This window comes from Artemia sp. Qi Xiang Cuo, chromosome 7 (genome assembly GCF_049724085.1).
Source record: "Artemia sp. Qi Xiang Cuo chromosome 7, ASM4972408v1, whole genome shotgun sequence".
Taxonomy (NCBI): Eukaryota; Metazoa; Arthropoda; class Branchiopoda; order Anostraca; family Artemiidae; genus Artemia; species Artemia sp. Qi Xiang Cuo.
This window is the reverse complement of record NC_142800.1, coordinates 76,305,239-76,325,921: the sequence shown is the minus strand read 5'-3', so window position 1 is coordinate 76,325,921 and position 20,683 is coordinate 76,305,239. Positions and strand designations below refer to the sequence as shown.

The window sequence follows — 20,683 nt, the reverse complement described above, 5'->3', positions numbered from 1 at the left end:
TTTTAACAACGTTGACAACTCCGACCCCGGAGATTATGCTTTCCCCTAAATTGATTTTATCTATTGGAACCCTGAACGTTAGGACGCTTGCTAGAAAAAAGGCAAAATAGATCTTGTCCTAAATGAACTAAACCGATATAAATGGGATATTGAGGGACTTTCAGAAATACACCTCCCTAGCACTGGCGAAGAAAGGATCGGGCAACACTAGTCTGATAGTGTCTGAGAAAACCGATGGCGTCCATCGCCAAGGTGTTGGCTTTTTGATGTCGAGTAAGGCATGAAGATCCCTGATTTCCGTAACGCCTATGTCAGAACGGTTGATTCTGATACGAATGAAAGGATCACCGATCAACATCACGATCGTAAAAGTCTACGCTCCTGACTACAGCAAACCAGATGAATAGTCTGACAATTTCTACCTTCAACTGCAAAGCCTAGTTACTAAAAAAGACCTTGTTGTTGTCATTGGCGACTTCAATGCTATTGTTGGTAACGCTTTTCTGCTGGAAACGAAGATGTTATGGGTTACGACTTAATAAGAGGGGAGAACGCCTCATTGAATTTTGGAGAGACAGTGATCTAGCCATTACCAATACTCTCTTCAAACACAGAGAACGTCGTAAGGCGACATGGACCTCACCGGATGGAAAAACCCGTCTCTAGACGATGGAAATCGTCTATGCTAGATACTGTCACCCTCACAGGTGGCGATTTTGACAGCGACAATTCCCTGGTCATTTCTGCACTTAAGATACGCCTGAAAGCTGAATAAGAGACCCGCTCGTTTCAACACACATCTTCTCAAAGACCCTTAAACCCTACATCGATGAACTGTCTACTCAAATATCGGACGTTCTTTCTAATATTCCTATAACTCTATCTAAAGAGGATATAGATAAACTGGTCACAGACTCCTCTAAGATCATCAGCGAAGTAGCGATGTCCGCTCTAGGAGCCAAAAAGGATGATAAAAAGCCTTGGATAACCAACGAAATTATTTTATTATGTGCTGAAAAACGAAAACACAATAGCAGGTCAGACAGAGAGAGCAGGGACAGATAGAAGCAGTTTAAGCGTGCTGTAGAGAAAGCCACCCGTAGAGCCCATCGCACCTACATTAAAGACAAATGTGAACAGTGTCACTCTGATTTTAAGAAAGGCAACTCACACTTTATGTATAAGAGAGTTCATGAGCTAACAAGCAAGAAAAGTCTCAGTTCTTGTGCAATGATAGATAAAAACGGCTCCCAGATGCAAAGCACAGAAGGTATCCGATCGAGATGGATGGAGCATTTACAAAAAAAGCTTAATCCTGATATCCTTCCAAACCCTGCTGTCCTGGACCTGTTTCCCGTTACTGCCTCAGATCCCAGCCCACCTCCTCTCCGTTCTGAGGTCGAAGATGCCATCCAAGCGCTGAAGACTAACAAGGGCCCTGGCCCGGACGGAATACAGGCAGAACCACTGAAAGTCCGGTGTGAACCACTTATAGATCTTCTCCAAAAAAATTGTATCCGCTGCCTGGCAAGAGGGTTATTTCCCAACTTCTTGGTTCGAAGCCACAATTTTTCCGCTACACAAGAAGGGGTCAAAGGCGATATGTGATAATTACCGTCCTATTAGCCTAACAAGTCAAAATGCCAAGATCTTCACCCGAATTATACTCCAACGGATCAGAGCCGTGTCATCCAAGAATACGAAACCGGTTTTCGCCCTGGGATATAGACCGTTGACCAAACTTTCACTGTTTGTCAAATTTTAAAGAAATATCTGGAATTCAGTCGTGACCTGTATCAGCTCTTCGTTGACTTTAAGCAAGCATTTCACCTTATTTGGAGAAATGGCCTATGGCATATCCTCCTCCATTATGGATTCCCATGAAAGCTAGTGGACTTCATCAAAGATATATACTCCAAATCTGGGAGTCATGCCATGACTGGTAAAGGTCTCACTGACGGTTTTCAGACTTCCGCAGGTGTCCTTCAAGGATGTCTATTGTCTCCAGAGCTGTTTAACCTCTTCTTCACAGCAGTCTTATCCCCGGTGAAAACAACTTGCAGCGCATATATAGGGGGTGTTCAGATAGATAAGCTAGCCTACACCGACGATATCGTCGAAATGGCTGAAACACCCAAGGATCTACAAGCCGTCGCTAACAACGTCCTCGAAGCCACTAGTTCTTATGGAATGATCATAAATGTATCAAAACAAAGGCTATGTGCTGCTCACGAAAGCCGCAGGATACAGTTAAGCCAGACCTGAAACTTAATGGAGAGAGTATCCAGTGGGTCGACGAGTTCCCTTACCTTGGTAGTTTGATCACCAGCGACAACAGTCTATCAAGAGACATTAAAAGACGTCTCGCCCTCAAGAGTTCCAGTTTCAAAGCCATTAGACCCTTACGGCGAAGTAAAGCTTTGTTTCTGCGGTATAATACATGACTTTTCCATGCCTTGGTCATCCCTATCACAAACTAATCATGTGAAACATGGACTCTAAAGGTAAATGACAATCGTTGACACGCAGCATTTGAAACTAAATGCCCCCGACGCATTTTCGGGATCATTTACCTTGATAGAATCTCAAATGTCGAACTTCTCGAGTGCCTTAAAGTACAACAAAGAATTCTCACGAAGATCCAGCTCCAGCAGCTTCGATGGCTCGGTCACGTACAACGGATGAGTCGGTCCCGTCTCCCGAAAATCACCTTCAAAGGCCAAATTCACGGTTCTCGTCCTCGCAGTCGTCCCCCAAAAAGGTGGAAGGAAAACTTTACACTTCACCGCTTCTCGGACCTTTCTCGCCTAGCAGGAGACCGTGAAGCGTACAAAAGGCGCATCCACGCCATTACGAAGAAAGAGGCCCCAAGACGACCTTCAAGGACGGACTGGACTTAAGTAAGTTTAAGTTTTAATGTTGCTTCTTACTTTCAGTTTTAAAATAATGCCAAGAAATCTTGCCCCAACTCCGCGGAGAAATACCCTCCCCACGGAAGTATCATCTAGGCAATTCAACCCCGCTAAAAATGTACCCAGGGCAATAACCCTTAACAACTCCACGCGTACAATTGAGACGGAAAAGAGAAAACACGACATATAAAAAGAATTTTGTATAGGAATTCTTGCAAACTCCCCCAGTGTACAATCTCCCGTGACAAGTTCACCCCCTGGAAATTTCCCTCCCCAAGGAAAAAACCCCAGCACAAAATTCGTCCCCCCCCCACCCTAAAATGTATGCATGCTTCCCAATAACAAATACTATGTGTAAACAATGGGCAAATTTTATAAATTAAAGAAATTCCACTCAGGCTGGGGGGGGGGGGTGTCATGTTATATCCAAAGGCATAGTTATTGGGCCTTTTAATATTGATGAACGGAATGGCTATCTCAAATTTTTATCAGACGATTTTGGGGGGAAAATTGGGGAAGGGGCCTAGTTGCCCTCCAGTCTTTTTGGTCACTTAAAAAGTGCACTAGAATTTTAAATTTCTATTCAAACGAGCCCTCTCACGATATTCTAGGACCATTGGGTCGGTACGATCACCCCTGCGAAAAAAACAACAAAAAAAGAAATAAACACGCATTTGTGATCTTTCTTCTGGCCAATAGGCTACACAATTCCACATTTTTGCAGAGAATCTTGAAATCTTTTAAGTAAAATAGGGTTTTATGGTACGCTGATTCTGATGGTGTAATTCTCATTAAGATTCTATGACTTTTAAGGGATGATTCCCCTTTTTTCGAAAGTCAGGCAAACTTTCTCAGGCTAGTAGCCGTAGATAGGTAAGACTAAACGTAATGAAACTTATATATTTGCAATCAGCATAACAAGCCCATTGTTTTGCTATAGCTATTGGTTTCAAAATTCTGTTTTTTAGAGTATCGGTTACTTTTGAACCGGGTCACTCCTTACTTACAGTCCGTTACCACGAACTGTTTGTTCAAATTCAGAAGCAACTAGGCAGCGCTTTAGCGCTGCTAGGTAAACATCCACATGACTGCAATGTGTTATTTGCAATTTAATTTACTGATTTTTTTTTCACCCAGCCACTTGGTTTAGAAAGTGTGATCACAAAAACTTATGTGGGGGTTCAATTGATTGAAAATTGAAAGCTTAGGGAGCGGTGGGGGGGGGGGCAATTGGATCTCAAATTTTGACTCGGGGAAAAGGAGACAAGTACCGTAGATAAAAAGACAGTAAATTTTTGTGGGTCAACGAAATATCATGTGCAATACATCGGGAACATATTTGGAGATAGCCTTTAAAATTTCAGCTAACTCTAGGGAAAGAAAGAGGACAGGGCAAGAGGACTTCAGTTTTTTTGTTGAGGGGACCAAGGAAGGGAATAAACAAATTTTACCTTTGATCCACCAAAACGTGTTTGCACTACAAACTCCTATGGTAATTCTAATCTAAGCACAGCTAAGTAGCAAGGTAGATCAAAGGATACGAAGTATCGCCAGGTTTTCAAAATAGCGAGTCTGCGATACCTTGGAAACGACATAGGGTATTAATTTGAAACTTTCAAGGAGTGTTGTGGAGGCGGTGGGGCAAGAAAATTTTGAACTATAACTTGAGGGAAGAGTATAGAATTAAATCAAAAGAGACTATATGGTTCCGGGTTATCATGTCCCTGTAGCTGCAACGTCTCGGGACCAGCTCCGGGGATAGAGTTGAAACTTTTGGTTAGTGCAGCAGAAGAAAGAGGGAGGGGCAAGCCACTTTAAATTCTGCATTAGGACAAAAGTGTAGAAAACGTTATGTCTCCAGTCCACCTAAACGTTTTTGTATTATAAGAAGTTAGAATCTATTAACATTCAAATAGTAAGGAAAGTCACAAGAAATAATATTGTACAAAGTTAACAAAAAAGCATGTATACAATATCTCTAGAACGGTATAAAGTATCAAGCTGAAACTTTCAGGGAATACTAGCAGAGCCAATTAGACCTTAGACCTCAAGAGCTAATTTTGACTTGGGGAGAATACAGAGGAGGGAGGGGCTAAATGAGTTTTCTCGATCCATCTGAACATTTTGCACTTAAAGCCTCTATGGGACCTATAATGTGTTCACGGTTAAGTAGCAAGGTCAACTAAAACACAACATGTGCTGCCAGACGATCAAAACAGAATATTTGCAATATCCTGGGAACGACTTTGGGGATCAAGTAGAAACTTCTAGAGATTTTTCGGAGGGGAACACAATTGGACCTCGAGGCTCGACTTGGGAGGAGGAGGAAAAGGGAAAGGTTCAAAGGGTTTAGTCTTTTATCTATTTAAAATGTTTGGCTTATGATCATGTGTTGGACTAGAATCTGTTCCTGCTGAAGTAACAACGTGGGCCGAAACAGGCCGTGTGTACCAAGGTTATCAAAATAGTGTAGTTGAATTATCTCAGGAACAGCTGCGGAGATTAAGTTAATATTTTCAGGATATGTTGTGGGGGGGGGGACAATATATATATGAAAGGGGCTGTCCCCTCCCCAACGCCTCGCTCTTTACGCTAAAGTTGTTTATTGTTTCAAAAAAATAGAGTTGTGAGAAAGTCAAACTTTAGCGTAAAGAGCGAGGCGTTGAGGAGGGGACAGCCCCTTTCATATACGGAATAATTTCTCTTCGTTTTAAGTTTTAACGCCGTTCTTTACTTTCAGTTAAAAAAAAACTGTTTTTTTTATATAATTTTTGAACGGTTTTGAATTAATGCAGGTTTTGATTTTGGCTCACCGTACATGAATAATTATAACTAAATTTGCATATTAATTTTACTTTTATTTGGTTAAATGGCTTTCTCGAAACTTGTTTAATTTTATTTACGAACGTTTTTATTAGTAATAAATATACGTAACTTACGAATTAACTTACGTAACGAACTTCTATATTCATAGATTTTCAAAACATATATTAGAGGGTTCGCCCCCTAGTCAATACCTCGATCTTTACGCTGAAGTTCAAATTTTGTTCCAATTCCTTAAGAATGACCCCTTAATCACAAAGGCCGTTAATTAGAATAAATAGCTCTTATAAAAGTACTAAAAAAAACTTTAGCTTAAAGAGCGAGGTATTGACTAGGGGGTGAACCCAATCATATACGTAATATTTTCTGTTCGTTTTAAGTTTTGATGTTGCTCCTTACTTTCAGTTGAAAAACTTTTTTTTATTTAATTTCTGATCTTTTTCTTTAGTAATGCTGGGAAATCCGGCGCCCCCTTTATAGCAATGTCCCTTCCCCCATGAAAACTTCCTTCATGGGAAGATCCTACCATATAACCCCTGACCCAACCCCCACCTACCAGAAAAAATCCCCCCTGAAAACGTCTGTATGCTTCCCAATAACCAATAAATCCTGAAAGACATGGTTAAAATATTTTCGACCATACTGAACAAAATGGCTACCTCAAAATTTTGATTGTGTAACTTTGGAAAGAAAATGAGCGTGGGAGAGGGTCTAGTTGCCCTCCATTTGTTTGATCACTTAAAAAGGGCACTAGAACTTTTAATTTCCGTTCCAATGAGCCAATGATATTCTAGGACCACTGGGTCGATACGATCACCCCTGGGAAAAAAAAAAATTAAATAAACATGCATCCGTGATCTTTCTTCTGGCAAAAAAATACAAAATTCCACATTTTTGTAGATAGGTGCTTGAAACCTCTACAGAAGGGTTCTGTGATATGCTGAATATGATGATGTGATTTTCATTAAGGTTCTATGACTTTTAGGGGGCCTTTCCCCCTTTTTTCTAAAATCAGCCAAATTTTCTTAGGCACGTAACTTTTGATGGGTAAGACTAAACTTGATGAAACTTATATAATTGAAATCAGCATTAAAATTTGATTCTTTTGATGTATCTATTGGTAACAAAATTCGGTTTTTTAGAGTTTCGATTACCATTGACCCGGGTTGCTCCTTACTTACAGCTCCTTAGTTACAGGCTGTAACTGTAACTTACAGCTACTGTTTTATTCTTTTTTTTTCTTTCTCATCATGCTCTTGTGCTTATTTCAAATCAGCACAGGAGCAATATGTGTGGTTCTAGGATTTTTTTTTATAGTTGCATTAGATGAGTTAGAAAGTAATTATTAAAATTTTACAAAACAAAACACAATAATAATAAAACAAATAAACGCATCTTAATATTAAGGAGAGAAAGGAATTGATTTATTTGAGCAAAGGAGTATTTTTGATATTATAGCTTCCTAATCCCATTTGAAGCATTAGATGGATTAGACGATGATCATCAAAGGGAAAGGTAAAAAAAAAGGAGACAAAATGCTCATTAATAGTAAGAGTGAAAAAGAATCCAATAGAAAACATTAAGTTGAGCACCTAGGGAAAATAGCAAAAATAAGAAAGTATCTACAAAAATACTGAGAGCGAACTAGGGAAAACATAAAAAACAGGAATAAATTCATGATTTAGAAAGGTAAATTTTGAGCAATTCTTACCTTTAGGACCAACTGCTTTACACGACAAAATTCCAAGCATGTAACTGACTATTTCTTCCACAAAATTAACAACATCATTCCAATTAAACTTTGGCACGTTGATACCACCAGATTCACATATCACTCTGTTAAATGCACATACAGTTCCTTGTAATGACGACTCTCTTGCTCCAACAAGAAAGTTTGTTTTTAGAGCCTCTAATTGAGTTTTACACGTTGAGAAGAGGTTATTCAAATATACATCATATTTTACTTGATTTTCTTTTCTTCTCCAAATAGCAATTAACTTGGCAAAAACAGCCCCACATTCACTTAGAGTAAATTTAGGAGTACCACAAAGATTTTCAGCAATTCCAAGACAGTGTTGCATTTCATCTTGGCTTGGAGTAAAATACTGCGCTAATAGATTTGCAATTTTTTCTCGAACATCTCCAAATGAAACTAAACACCCATTCTTCAAAATTTCGAAATTTTTTGGGCAGAAAAATGAAAATTTTCCCTGTTCATTTGCAAACTGTAAAAAAGTAGGTTTGGCAGTGAGAACACTACCTTTAGATAGTACTTTATTATCAGTGAAAAGGATTCCAAAAATAACTGTCAACAAATCTGCACACGTTGAACATCTTTGATAATTCCCGCTAAATTTCAAATTTTCAAATATCACGTTCACCCAACTGTCAAAAAAATTTATCTGACAAATAACAATTTCGAATTTCTTACACTTCAAAGCTTGTAATGAGCTTTCTACAACTCTGTCAATAATGGCTTTCGCAACTGATAGCAACTGCTGTCGGAACGGAGCACAATCAGAATTTAAATTATTCTTAAAGAAAGTTAAAATTCGATTTAAGTCACTTGATTTAACTGGATCTGTTTTCTTTTGAGAATAAGTGAAAAATGCAAAAGCCCGAATTCTAACAATATCATCTGAATACTCCATAGCTTTTGGAATTAGTGATTCTGCAATTTGTTCCATAAGTGCACTGATTTGATGTTTCTCTTGGGCTAGCTTTAAGATACTACATATAGCAAGCCAGTGTTCTGAGTTGTTTACATCCAGCAATTTCAGTATATAGTCTCCAGAATCAGGGATATGTGACAAAACTTGGGGTAAATACAAGTTGACAACATTCTGTGTAATGACTCTAAAAATAAGAAAAGCAATTAAAAAGACAAAAAATCAAGAAAATATCCCCAAAAAAATTCACCCAACAGGTAACAGCTTTGAAATTTTTACGCTTCAAAGCATCTACAACACTGTTAACAACAGTGTTTGCAATTGCTGTCGGAATGGAGCACAAGCAGAACTTGAATTGCTTTCAGAGAAAGTTATAATTCGATTTAAGTCACTTGGTTCAATTGAATCTGTCTCCATTTTTAGAATAAGCGAGGCGCAAAAGCCTCAATTCTAATAATATCATCTGAATTTTTAAAAGCTTTTAGTGATTCTGCAATTTTGTCCTTAATTACATTGATGTTTGTCCTTGGACTAACTTCAAGAGACTACAAACAGCAAGTCAGTTTTCCAAACTGTTAACATCCAGCAATTTCAATATATATTCTCGAAAATTGGATATAAGAGGCAAAACCTGGGGAAGTTAAAAGTTGAAAGAATTCTTAGTAACAACACTAATAAAAAAAAAATTACGGAATGGTGCTTAAAAAGTTTTAATAAGACTACAATATGCATAATTTATAATCAGACCTGCACAAAGGAGGGGGAGATGATTTTTCCCATAAGATTGTTCCACATAGTACCCTCCCCCACAAAAAAAAAAGAGTAACCAGTGGTAAGTACAAGATGACACAACAATAAAAAAGAAAAAAAAAACAAGTCCTGATTGGTATTTAAAAAGCTTTAATGATGCTATAGCCTACATAATCGCCCACTAACAAAGAGAGAGAAGAGGTGGGTAGTAGAGCAATTACCCCATAAGATTTTTACAAATAGTCCCCCCCGATAAATATTAACAACTGTGGCCTAAAAATCCAAAATTCAATCCCCAGTCCCAAGAAACATTTTTCTGGTCCCTGCTATCTCTAGGGGTCGAACCTATGTACTTGTTATAGCAATACTGGAAAGGCCTTGTTAAACCACGAGGCTTCTAAAAAAAAAAACAGTCGAAAACACAATTTAAGGAAAATACATGCAATAACTAATTAGGAGGAGCTCAAAATTGTAGCCAGTGCGTTCTTACGAAGTGATTAAATAAAAAAAGCTTTTTCAACAGAAAGTAAGGAGCAACATTAAAACTTAAAACGAACAGAAATTATTACGTTTAAAAGGGGTTCGCCCCCTAGTCAATACCTCGCTCCTTACGCTAAAGTTCGAATTTTGTTCGAATCACAAATCCCTGAATCACAAAGGCCGTTTAAATTAGAACAGACAGCTCTTTTGAAAGTACTAGAAAAAAACTTTAGTGTAAAGAGCGAGTTATTGAATAGGAGGCGAACCCCCTCACATACGTAATAATTTCTGTTCGTTTTAAGTTTTAATGTTGCTCCTTAGTTTCTGTTGATAAAACTTGTTTTTTTTATTTAATTTCTTTTCGTTTTTTAAATAATGCTGGGAAATCCGGCCCCCCTTCATAGAAATATCCCTTATCCCAAGGAAACATCCTACACGTAAAGATCCTCCCACGCAACCACCTACTCCAACCTACCCCTCCCACTAGATAAAATCCCTCCTGAAAAAGTCTGTATACTTTCCGATAACCAATACTATATGTAAACAATGAGCAAAGTACATAACTTGCAACCCTTCCCTCGGGAGCTGTGGGGGATTAAGTCATCCTCAAAGACATATTTATTAGATTTTCGACTATACTGAACAAAATGGCTATCTAAAAATTTTTAATGGGTGACTTCGGGAAAAAATGAGCGTAAGAGGGGGCCAAGTTGCCATTCAATTTTTTTGATCACTTAAAAAGGGCACTAGAACGTTTAATTTCCTTTCGAATGAGCCCTCTCATGATATTCTAGGACTACTGGATCGATATGATCAACCCTGGGAAACAAACAAAAAAACAAAAAAAAACAAAAAAAAACACACAAATAAACAAAAAAAAAACAAATAAACACGCATCGGTGATCTTTCTTCTGGCAAAAAAAAAAACAAAATTCCACATTTTTGCATATAGGAGCTCGAAACATCGACATTATGGTTTTTTGTTACACTGAATTGGATGGTTTGATTTTAATTAAGATTCTATCCTTTTTAGGGGGCGTTTCCCCCTTTTTTCGAAAATAAGGCAAATTTTTTCAGCCTCGTAACTTTGATGGGTAACTGTTTGAAAATGCGAGGAAAAATATTTAGTCGAGCCTGGAAAATTTCTCGCACACGAGCCGAGACACTTCCTTCATACACTGGAGCAAAGTATATAAATAGGAGGCATTTTTGAGAAAGAAGACTGGAAGTTAAAACATTTATAGGAGGAATAAAGGATTAATAATAGTAATAATATAAAAATATTGATGCATTGTAAAATAAAATATATGATGACATGGTCTAAATGAATTAAATAGAACAATTATTTTGAAGAGCTCCTAACAATGACTGGGATGCAAATAAAACTCTTCAGCCAAGCTGGGCAAATTTATGGCACGCGTGCAAAAACACTTTAGGCACAGGAACACAGTAATTAGGCCTAAATATGAAAAATTTGTGCGAAAAGATTAGAAATCTAATTTTTAACATTAAGAAGATCTCTACAAAGAATTAATACTAATGATGAAAAAAAGAAGAACCTTCATACAAGTCATACAACTATAAGATTTCATAAAGTAAATAATATGAAAACAAAGTTTAAAAGAAATAAAAAAATTACTATTTTAGGAGTTCAAGTCTGTTGCCACCAGGTTCAGATTACTTGATGCATAAAAAAACTAGCTGTAGCCAAGACTCCTGATCAAACAGTACGTGGTAACGAACTGTAAGTAAGAACATACCTCAGTAAAAAGTAATAAAAAGTAAGAACGTACAGTAAGTAAGAACGTACTGTAAGTAACGAACCCTGCTCAATAGTAACCGAAACTCTAAAAAACGGAAATTTGATACCAATAGATACATCAAAAGAATCAGATTTTAATGCTGATTTCAAATATATAAGCTTCATAGTTTTGTCGTACCCATCAAAAGTTACGAGCCTGAGAAAATTTGCCTGATTTTCGAAATAAGGGCAAAACTACCTCTAAAGGTTATAGAACCTTAATGAAAATCACACAATCAGATTCAGCGTATCGGAGAACCCTACTATAGAGGTTTTTCAAGCTCCTATCTGCAAAAATGCAAAATCTGTATTTTTTGGCAGAAGGAAGATCCCGGATCCGTGTTTATTTGTTTTTTGTTTTTTTTTCCAAGGGTGATCGTATCGACCCAGTGGTCCTAGAATATCGTGGAAGGGCTCATTTAAACGGAAATCAAAAGTTCTAGTGCCCTTTTTAAGTGACCGAAAAAATGGAGGGCAACTAGGCCCCCTCCCAAGCTCATTTTTTCCCAAAATCACCCGATCAACATTTTTAGATAGCCAGTTTGTTCAGCACGGTCGAAAATATAATAACTATGTCTTTTAGGATAACTCAATCCCCTCAAAGTCCCCGGGGGGAGGCCTGAAAGTTATGAACTTTACCCAATGTTTACATATAGTATTGGTTATAGGGAAGTATACAGACGTTTTCAGGGGGTATTTTTTCCGGTAGTGGGGGGGGTGGGATGTGAAGAAAATCTATACAGAAGATTACTGCTAACGAAGGAAAAAAATTACAAGCCTTCCTGAAATGAAAATGCTTCAAACATAGTTAAAAAAAAATAAATACAAAATTATATTGAGGGGTTCTAGACTGTAACTAGTGGGTTCTTAGGATGTAAAACTGTGCGATAAAAAAGATTTATAATATAAGGTATTTAAAACACAATTGAAAGAATATAATTAAGGAAATTGAGGAGTTCAAATGCCCATAATTTGATGCATATCAAAACCCACAATGTGCGTGCAGTTTGCTAAAAGGGTGTATCAGCAATATCTCGGGAAGACTGAGGGTATTATATTGAAATTTTAAGGGCATGTTGAGGGAGATCTGAAACTAAATCAAAAGACACTAGACACATACACAACTAAATTAAGATATGTCATACCGCTCAACATATCTCATGAACGGCTAAGGGCATTAAGTTGAAAATTTTTAGGGCATTTTGAGCGGGGGTTGTCAAAAGCCCGTATGCACAATACCTTAGGAACAGCAAAGGGTATTAAGTTGAAACTTTTAAGGTATATTGTGGGGGATGCTAAACTAACCAAAAGATACAATGTAGATTCAGGTTGTCAAAGGGACGTATCTGCAATATCTAAGGAATGTCTACGGTTAAAACTTAAGTTAAAACTTTCCAGGCATGATGAGGGGGATTTCAAACTAAATCAAAAGACAGTATGTTCATCCAGGTTGTCAAAAAGGAGTATCTGCCATATCTAAGGATATCGCAGGTATTAAGTTGCTAAGGGTATTAAGTTGCTAGAAACTACATGAACCCATGTTTCCAAAATGGCGCACCTGAAATATTTTCAAGAACAGCCAAGGGTACTAAGTTGAAAGTCTCAATGCCTGTTGAGATAAATCAAAACAGGCTATGTACTTCCAGGTTGTCAAAAGGTTATATTTGCAACATCTCAGGGACAGTTAAGGGCACCAAGATGAAACTTTCACGGGATGTTGAGGTGATAGTGAAATAAATCATTACACTATGTGCATCCAGGTTGTCAAAAAGGTATATCCGCAACATCTAAGGAACTTCTAAGGGTATTAAATTAAAACTTTCAGGGATTTCGAGGAGGGTGCTGAAAAAAATCAAAAGACACTATTTGCATCAAGATCGTAAAAAAGGCGCACTTGCAACATCTCAGGAATGGCTAAGGGCATTAACTTGAAATATTCATGAAATGTCGAGGAAAATATTGAAATAAATAAAAAACACTAAATGTATCATGGTTTTAAAAATGGCATGCATACAATAGCTCAGGAGGAGCTAAGGGTAATAAGTTGAAACTTTCAGGAGAAGCTGAGGGGATGTTGAACTAAATCATGAGACACTATGTGCATACAGGTTGTCAAAAGGAAATATCTGCAACATTTCAGCAATGCCTATGGGTATTAAGTTGAAACTCTCAGTGGATGGTCAGGAGGGCGCTGAACAAAATCAAAAGACACTATGCGAATCAAAGTCATAAATAAGACCCACTTGTAATATCTCAGGAATGGCTAAGGGTGTCAAGTTGAAATTTAGGGAGTGTCGAGGGATATTGAGCTAATTCAAAAGACATTAAGTGGATCATGCTTGTTCAAATGACATACATGCCATAGCTTAGAAACAGATAAGGGTATTAAGTTAAAAATTTTAGGGAAAGTTGAGGAGATGTTGAACTAAATCAAAAGATACTCTGTATATTCGGGTTGTCCAAGGGCATATCTGCAATACCTTAGGAACGACTAAATGTATAAAGTTAAAACCTTCAAGGAATGCTGAGGGGGACGTCGATATAAATCCCAGGAAACCATATGTATCCAAGTTGTCAAGTTGACCTGTCTACGATATCTTAGGAACGACTAAGATATTAAGTTGAAACTTTCTAGAAATACTGAAGAGGATGTTGAACTAAATCAAACAACATTATGTGCATCCATGTGGTGAAAAAGATGTATCTGCAATACCTCACGTACGACATAAGGGAAAACATTAACGTCTTAAGGGACCCAGCTGAAACTATGAGGGAATATTGGATGGGAATATCAAGTAGCCTACAAAGGGTACTCAAAAGAAACCACTCTATTTCTCTACAAAGTTGTATAGTTAATTTATCTACACAACTATTTACTCTCCTTCAAAGTACTCTCCACTGGAGTTAATACACTTGTCCAATCTTCTATTTTATTGTTCGAAACATTTCTGAAATTCCTCCTTCAAGATGTCTGACGGCACATCTGTCGTTTTTTTTTTCATTTTAGCGACATGCGCAAAACATTTTCCTTTCATGTCCCTTTTTAATCAGGGAAATAAAAAAAAGTCACAGGGGGCAAGATCAGCTGAATAGGGCGGGTGGGACACAGCGGTCGTACCATTCTTGGTCATAAATCGGCGCAGAGAAAGAGAAAGCTGTGTGAGCGGCAGCATTATCGCGACGCAAAAACCGATCCCCCGACTACCAAAAATCAGGCCCTTTTCGTCGTAAACTGTGGCGTAATCTTCTCAAAATTTCCAAGAAAAATACCAGGTTAACTATCTTACCCATGTGCATCCAGGTGGTGAAAAAGATTTATCTGCAATACCTCACGTACGACAAAGGGGAAAAAATTTACGGCTTAAGAGACCCAGCCGGAACTGTGAGGGAATAATGGATGGGAAGATCAAGTACGAAGGGTACCCAAAAGAAACCGCACTATTGTTGTACAAAGTTGTTTCTTTAAATAAGTTACAATATCAAAGGTAGAAGCTCAAAACATTACACTAAACAATGAAGGAAGCCTATATTTCCTTCTTTATAATGCTTTATACATATGCCAATGTGGCATACATGGTACGTTGCCATCGTGGTACAATTGCAACGTGTTTGGTACAATTTGGAGGTGCTGGTACAACGCAGCACATTTAAAATTTGTTGGTATAATACAAGTTTTCCTGTAAATTTTTAGTTTTACTTGCTCCTTTCTTACTCGAAATCTGTTCAAGCTTTAGTTTATCAAAATTTTCTTCTTCTTATGACAAATGTTTAATCTGCTCTTCAGACGGTACAAATTATCATCTGGCGGTACAATTTTAGTCGAAAAATTGCTACAGTTTACTTCTAAGCGTTGGCAACCCTGATTTGTTTTACAGCTAATACTAGACAAAACGCTCGTTAACGTTTTCAAAGCCCAACTAGAGACCCTGAATATTGTTGATGCTCTTATTTACCACCTTTTAGAAACAAGACTTTCTACAAAATTGCCATAGAAGTTTCCAAGTGAAGCTTCTTTGTATTATCTAACACAGATTTTCTCAAAATCTTAGCCCCTATCTAAAATTTTTGGGCATGATATAACAACTTTCTTATTTATTTTCAATTTCAAGTGCCCGGAGTTATTCAGCAGACAATGAAGCAAAGTTTCTTAATCTAATGGAGGAAGCCGGTTGAAGGATTTTGATTTTAGTTCATTATATTCTAAATTTAATTTTTTGCAAATAATATTTTTATTTTACTTTTAAATTAAATTTCTTTTACGAAAGAAAAACATTCACATTGACAACGAATCCTATTACCCTTTTTATCACTAATGATGATGGAGATTTAGCATATCCTCAGACTGGTCTGATGAGCCTCTCTACAAAAACTGTGACTTAAAATTTTTTTACACACAAACTCAAAAATATTTTTTTTTTGTATTTTGATGTTCGAGACAATCCTTTGGATAAAGTTTTCAAAACACAAACGAAATTTCAGGAATCGTTTATGTTCTTGCTAGTCTTACTTACTCATTTTTCGAAATTAGGCATGCAACAAAATTGTCACAGAAGCATCCCATCCATGCTTCTTTGCCCCAGCTCTTCAAAATAGCTTGATGCATTTCAGCTCCAACTGGTGACAGGTAATTGTCTTCAAGTGGGGTGTAGACTCGAGTTGAAAGTCCATTGACAAGAAAGCCTTTTATTTGAATTAGCACCTCTTTACAATCCATATATGGTATGGTCAGACTGAGGAGGATATAACGAGATCGTGAATTCCACGTCAACTTCGACACGGTTTTTTCATAAATAAACTTTGCCACTTTAACAAAAGAATAGCTTCCAAACAAAGATAGCCATGATCTTAACGCTTGTTTGGCAGCTTCACTAACACCAGGTTCTGGATTCTCAAAATTAGAAACAATAAACAGTAAAAAATTAAATTTCACAAACAGAGCTTCGAATAACAACAGTGTTGACTGCTGTTCATAATTCAGTTTACAGTTTTTTGCAAAAAGCACTAGAATTTTCAGTTTATGAAAAGCATAATTCTGAGTTGTAAGTAGTCCACTCGTAATTTCAACCAATTTCCTCAGCCTAATCAAATCATTATTAGAATCAACTGACAAAATATCCAACTTAACTAAAGACAAAGAACCATGAAGAAGGCAAACACGTTGTACTTCACTTTCAACACCTTTTAGTTCATTGATAAGATCATCTTTCTTATTTTTGATTGCAGCAAAAGCAATACCTGCCAGTATTACCATATCAAGTGGATAGCATGATGGATTTGATATAATATCATATACTTGATCAACATTGCCCAAGTGACTATTGTCCTTCGATTTCTGTAGTTGGCTCATGAGGGCCTAAAAGAGAAAAATCTCTTCAAAGAAGAAGTGGTGACCTTGACTACTAAGAAATATAGCAATGTGTAATAGGCTACGCAAAAAATTACAATCTACAAAGCTTAATTTAGGCTGCATGCCAAAACTTACAAGGGCTTCTAGAAAGCCTGATTAGGCCAAGGGGTAGTACATTGCATTCTTTTGTCTGCTCTTCCACTTCCTACGCATTCAGTCCTGCCATTCAAGAGTTTATTTTATTTCTGGTTTACATAAATTGGGACTTTTTAATGCTTAGTGCAGCTAAGTCACTACAAAAAGAAAATCATTATGGCCATTTTTCTGACAGGGAGGATCCATTCTCGATGGATTTGTTGAATGCGATTAAACATCAACTGATTAGAGATTGTCCAAAACTCAACAGTGCGGCAGACTTCTATAAATCTTAAGCTAAAAAGCAGTCATACCATTTGGGTAAATTGGCGTTTTTAAATGCTTACTACAGCTAAGTCTTTACAAAAAGATCAGTATGGCCATTTTTTTTACATAGATGATCCGTTTTTGATTGGGTGGGGGGATGCCGTAAGGAAAGATTTAAGGGAAATGGGAACTTCTTGGGAGGATGTAAAGAGGGAACTTTGAATGGATTCGGATGGAGGAGGAGCGTCCATAGCTGCATTGGCCTCAGGCGGCTTGGTGTTTCAGTGAGTTGTTAGAAGTAGTAGATTTAACAATAACTGATTAGAGACTGGATTAAACAAAACAATACAGCAGACTTGTATAAATATTCGGAAAAAAAGTAACACCATTAGGGTAAACAATCGCTGTCGAACAAAAAAAAACAATTTTTATTTTAAAGAAAGTAAGCAGACCTAGGTAAATGAAAATTTCATAGGTTATCAGGATTGGATATTTCCGCTGATTCCTGAAAGTTCCTTTTACCTAGCTCTCTTCTATTTTATTTAAAATATTAGCTTACTCGTCACGCATTGCTGTGATTTAGAGAGAAAGGAAATTCAAGGAAAATCCCCCCCAGAAAAATCCCAACTGGACAATTTTCCTCACATTTAAAATAACGATTGTTGTCTAACACAAAAAATATTTTATGCCTAAGCCTTTACAAGCATGTACTCAACAACTTCTTAAAGTTTCTTGGCGGTCGGATGAACAGTGTAGTAATGCATACAAGACACACAACCAAATACAATGATTTTTATTGATATGTATTAAAAAGAAGATAGTCCAGAAACAAATTACTGATTCTAGGATATATGACCCAATATAAAAATAGACTATGTTGACCCCTGAAGAATCCTTTAACCAGTTTACCCCCCCCCCCCTTGTCCTGTGTGTAGGTTTGAATTTGTATAACGACATGTTGCCCTTTTTTCATTGATCTTTAAATTCAAAAAATGCAAGTTGCTTGCTGGATAGCCATCATAAATTGAAAACAAAAGGTTAAGAACAAGCGTGTTTTAGATTACCTTACATTGAAAAGTGCCCTGGAAAAAGACAAGAAGAAGATTACGTTGAAAAAGACAAGAAAAGTGCCCAGAAAAGATAAACACAGAAAAAACAACAAGAAGATAAAAATAAAACGCACACATGGATAAACAGCTTGCAAAAGTAGAAAAAACAATACTTTTAGCGCCTCAATGGTGAAACTATCCTAGACATAATTAAACTCAAAAATTTTGAGCCTTTTCTTGCCCAGAATTCTTCTTATAATGTCAAAGAAGCGAAAACTCTACTCGAGACTGAACAGAGGACTTTCCCTGGAGAGGGTGGAAAGCCTAACAAAGAACCATTGTTGCTAATATTTCATGTTCATTAAATTCGCGTCATGTTATTATTAGCTCCAGATCTGGTGAAGTTTAGACAATACTCTTGAAACAGACAAGAGACAGCTCTTTTTATTCCTACTCATCAAAAGAATACCATCTACATAAGCCGAGATACAAAACATCAGCAGAATTAAGAATGCAAGTAGATGGGAGAGTAGAAGGAACACATAATAAACACAGGTTTGAGTGTGATGGATAGTTTATTTTTATTTTTTGTTGCAAACTTTCATTGTTTTTAAAAATACTCAATGGGAATGGCATCAAATTCCTTTCACAAACATTTTAGCCAATTTAAGGTGATGCACCAAGAATCTTTTTAACTTTTTCTCAGGAATATTTTAGTTTTCTATTTACAACCATCTCCTAATTATGTATTTGTTTTTTAAGTTGTACAATAAATCATTATCAAAATTTATTTCTTCTTTTCAAACCTTTGTTATCTTAATGTTTACTTTGTGAGCACTTCTCAATAGTTTAGTCTTTCAGTCTTCGATTTCAAAGGCTGGAAGTTCTTTGAAAAAGACTAATGTTACTACCCTTACAAGGCACACTACAAGCAGCGGCGTCATTTGGGGGAGGGGGCGATGGGGGCAGTTGCGCCCCAATAATATGGAGAAAAAAAGCTATTATATAGCCCATGTTCCTTGACTCTCGGGATGTGGACCCCTCTTGCCCCCTCCCAATAAAAATGCTGGAGCTACGCCCCTGACTATGAGTAAATGACATTCTTACACTTGCTCCACGCTCACACTTCAGCCTTAACGACACGAAAAACTCCCAGACTAAGAAAGGCTCCAAAACGCTATGAACCTTCTATCTTTCAAAAATCAAGGGAGAATGTGGCTTACAAAATTGAAAGCACAATCAGTGCCAAAGTTCATGCTGGTTTATGCTATGATGACCAGGTATGGGAAGAGCTTCATCACACATTCCACCAAAAGTGTAAATAATCCTTAATGACTAAATTTATCCCTCCTAAAGATATCCATTGGTCCTGTGACGAATTTAATGTGAAACACTAAGATTCCTTGTCCTTTCGCTTGTTCCCAGGTATTCACCAAATCACCAGGATTTCTTTTCTGTTTCTCTAATACTCCAATTTTGGAGTATAGCTCTGCACATACCTGCACACATAAGGGGGTATAGCCTAAGAGTCTAGAAATAGTATAGCCTAAGAGCCTAGTATAGCCTAAGAGCCTGGGAATAGTAAAAAAAATTACATTTATAAATATTCATTTTCTGTGCTTTGAAAATCTGCATCCCATGGAATGAATCTCCACCTTCTTACAAAAGAAAACTTAGGCATGCTTTAACTTAGGCATGCTTAGGCATGCTTACCCATGCTTACCCAAACTTAGGCATGCTTACCCATATTTTAATAAAAAGTATTATTTGACAGAACTAATTGAAGCTGCTAACTTTACTATAATTTTCCTACAATGCAATGATTATAATTGCATTTCTTTCAAATAAATCAACATCGCCTGCAGTTTAATAATTTAATTTAGGAGATAGGAGATCAAAAAATTTTGAAGGAAGAGAATCATACTAACTGGATAGAACTAAAAGCTGTAAGTAGAATAAAATACACTATTCCATATAGTCTTAAAGAAGTTAAAATGAAGTTAAATGAAGATATCAAACAATCTTGGAAGGCTTAGAAAGCTCAAGCACATTTTTTCTGGGTCAATTCTAAAAATGTTCTTTCACTGTTTAATTTAGTTTCAAATCTCTTATTGGCTTACTATATGAACGTCGATTTTTTTCTTCCCTTTTATTACCACTCTCTAAGCTATTTGATAAGACGAGAAACCTCATCCTTGACACAAGTAGTTGTTAGTAATCTATTGCTCAATTTGAAGTCACTCTATATTTTTTCATGTGGTGTCTTTCGTTTGTCTTCAATTATTGCACGCCGTTGATGTTCCTGCAGCCCTCAAAACTAGTCCATCTCTTGTTACTAACCATTTTGCACACCCTTTTCGTAATTCTAGTAACATTCTAGTAATTCTAGTAGCAATTTGGATTCCGAAAATCTCATTCTAATAGTCATGCAGTGCACCACCTTCTTGATG

The 20,683-nt window shown here is 37.0% G+C and overlaps 1 protein-coding gene across 1 annotated transcript in view; it reads right to left on the bottom strand.

The window, feature by feature from the left end:
• The window catches only part of LOC148950698 (tRNA (32-2'-O)-methyltransferase regulator THADA), a 103,306-nt gene that overhangs the window by 60,077 nt on the left and 22,546 nt on the right, over window positions 1-20,683 (bottom strand). Inside the window, exons 3-4 of the mRNA XM_089092573.1 lie at window positions 15,947-16,788; window positions 7,447-8,591 (exon numbers count right to left, since the gene is read on the bottom strand). Of these exons, the coding sequence (XP_088948699.1) occupies window positions 7,447-8,591; window positions 15,947-16,788 (1,987 nt within the window). The remainder of the gene's footprint in view (window positions 1-7,446; window positions 8,592-15,946; window positions 16,789-20,683) is intronic.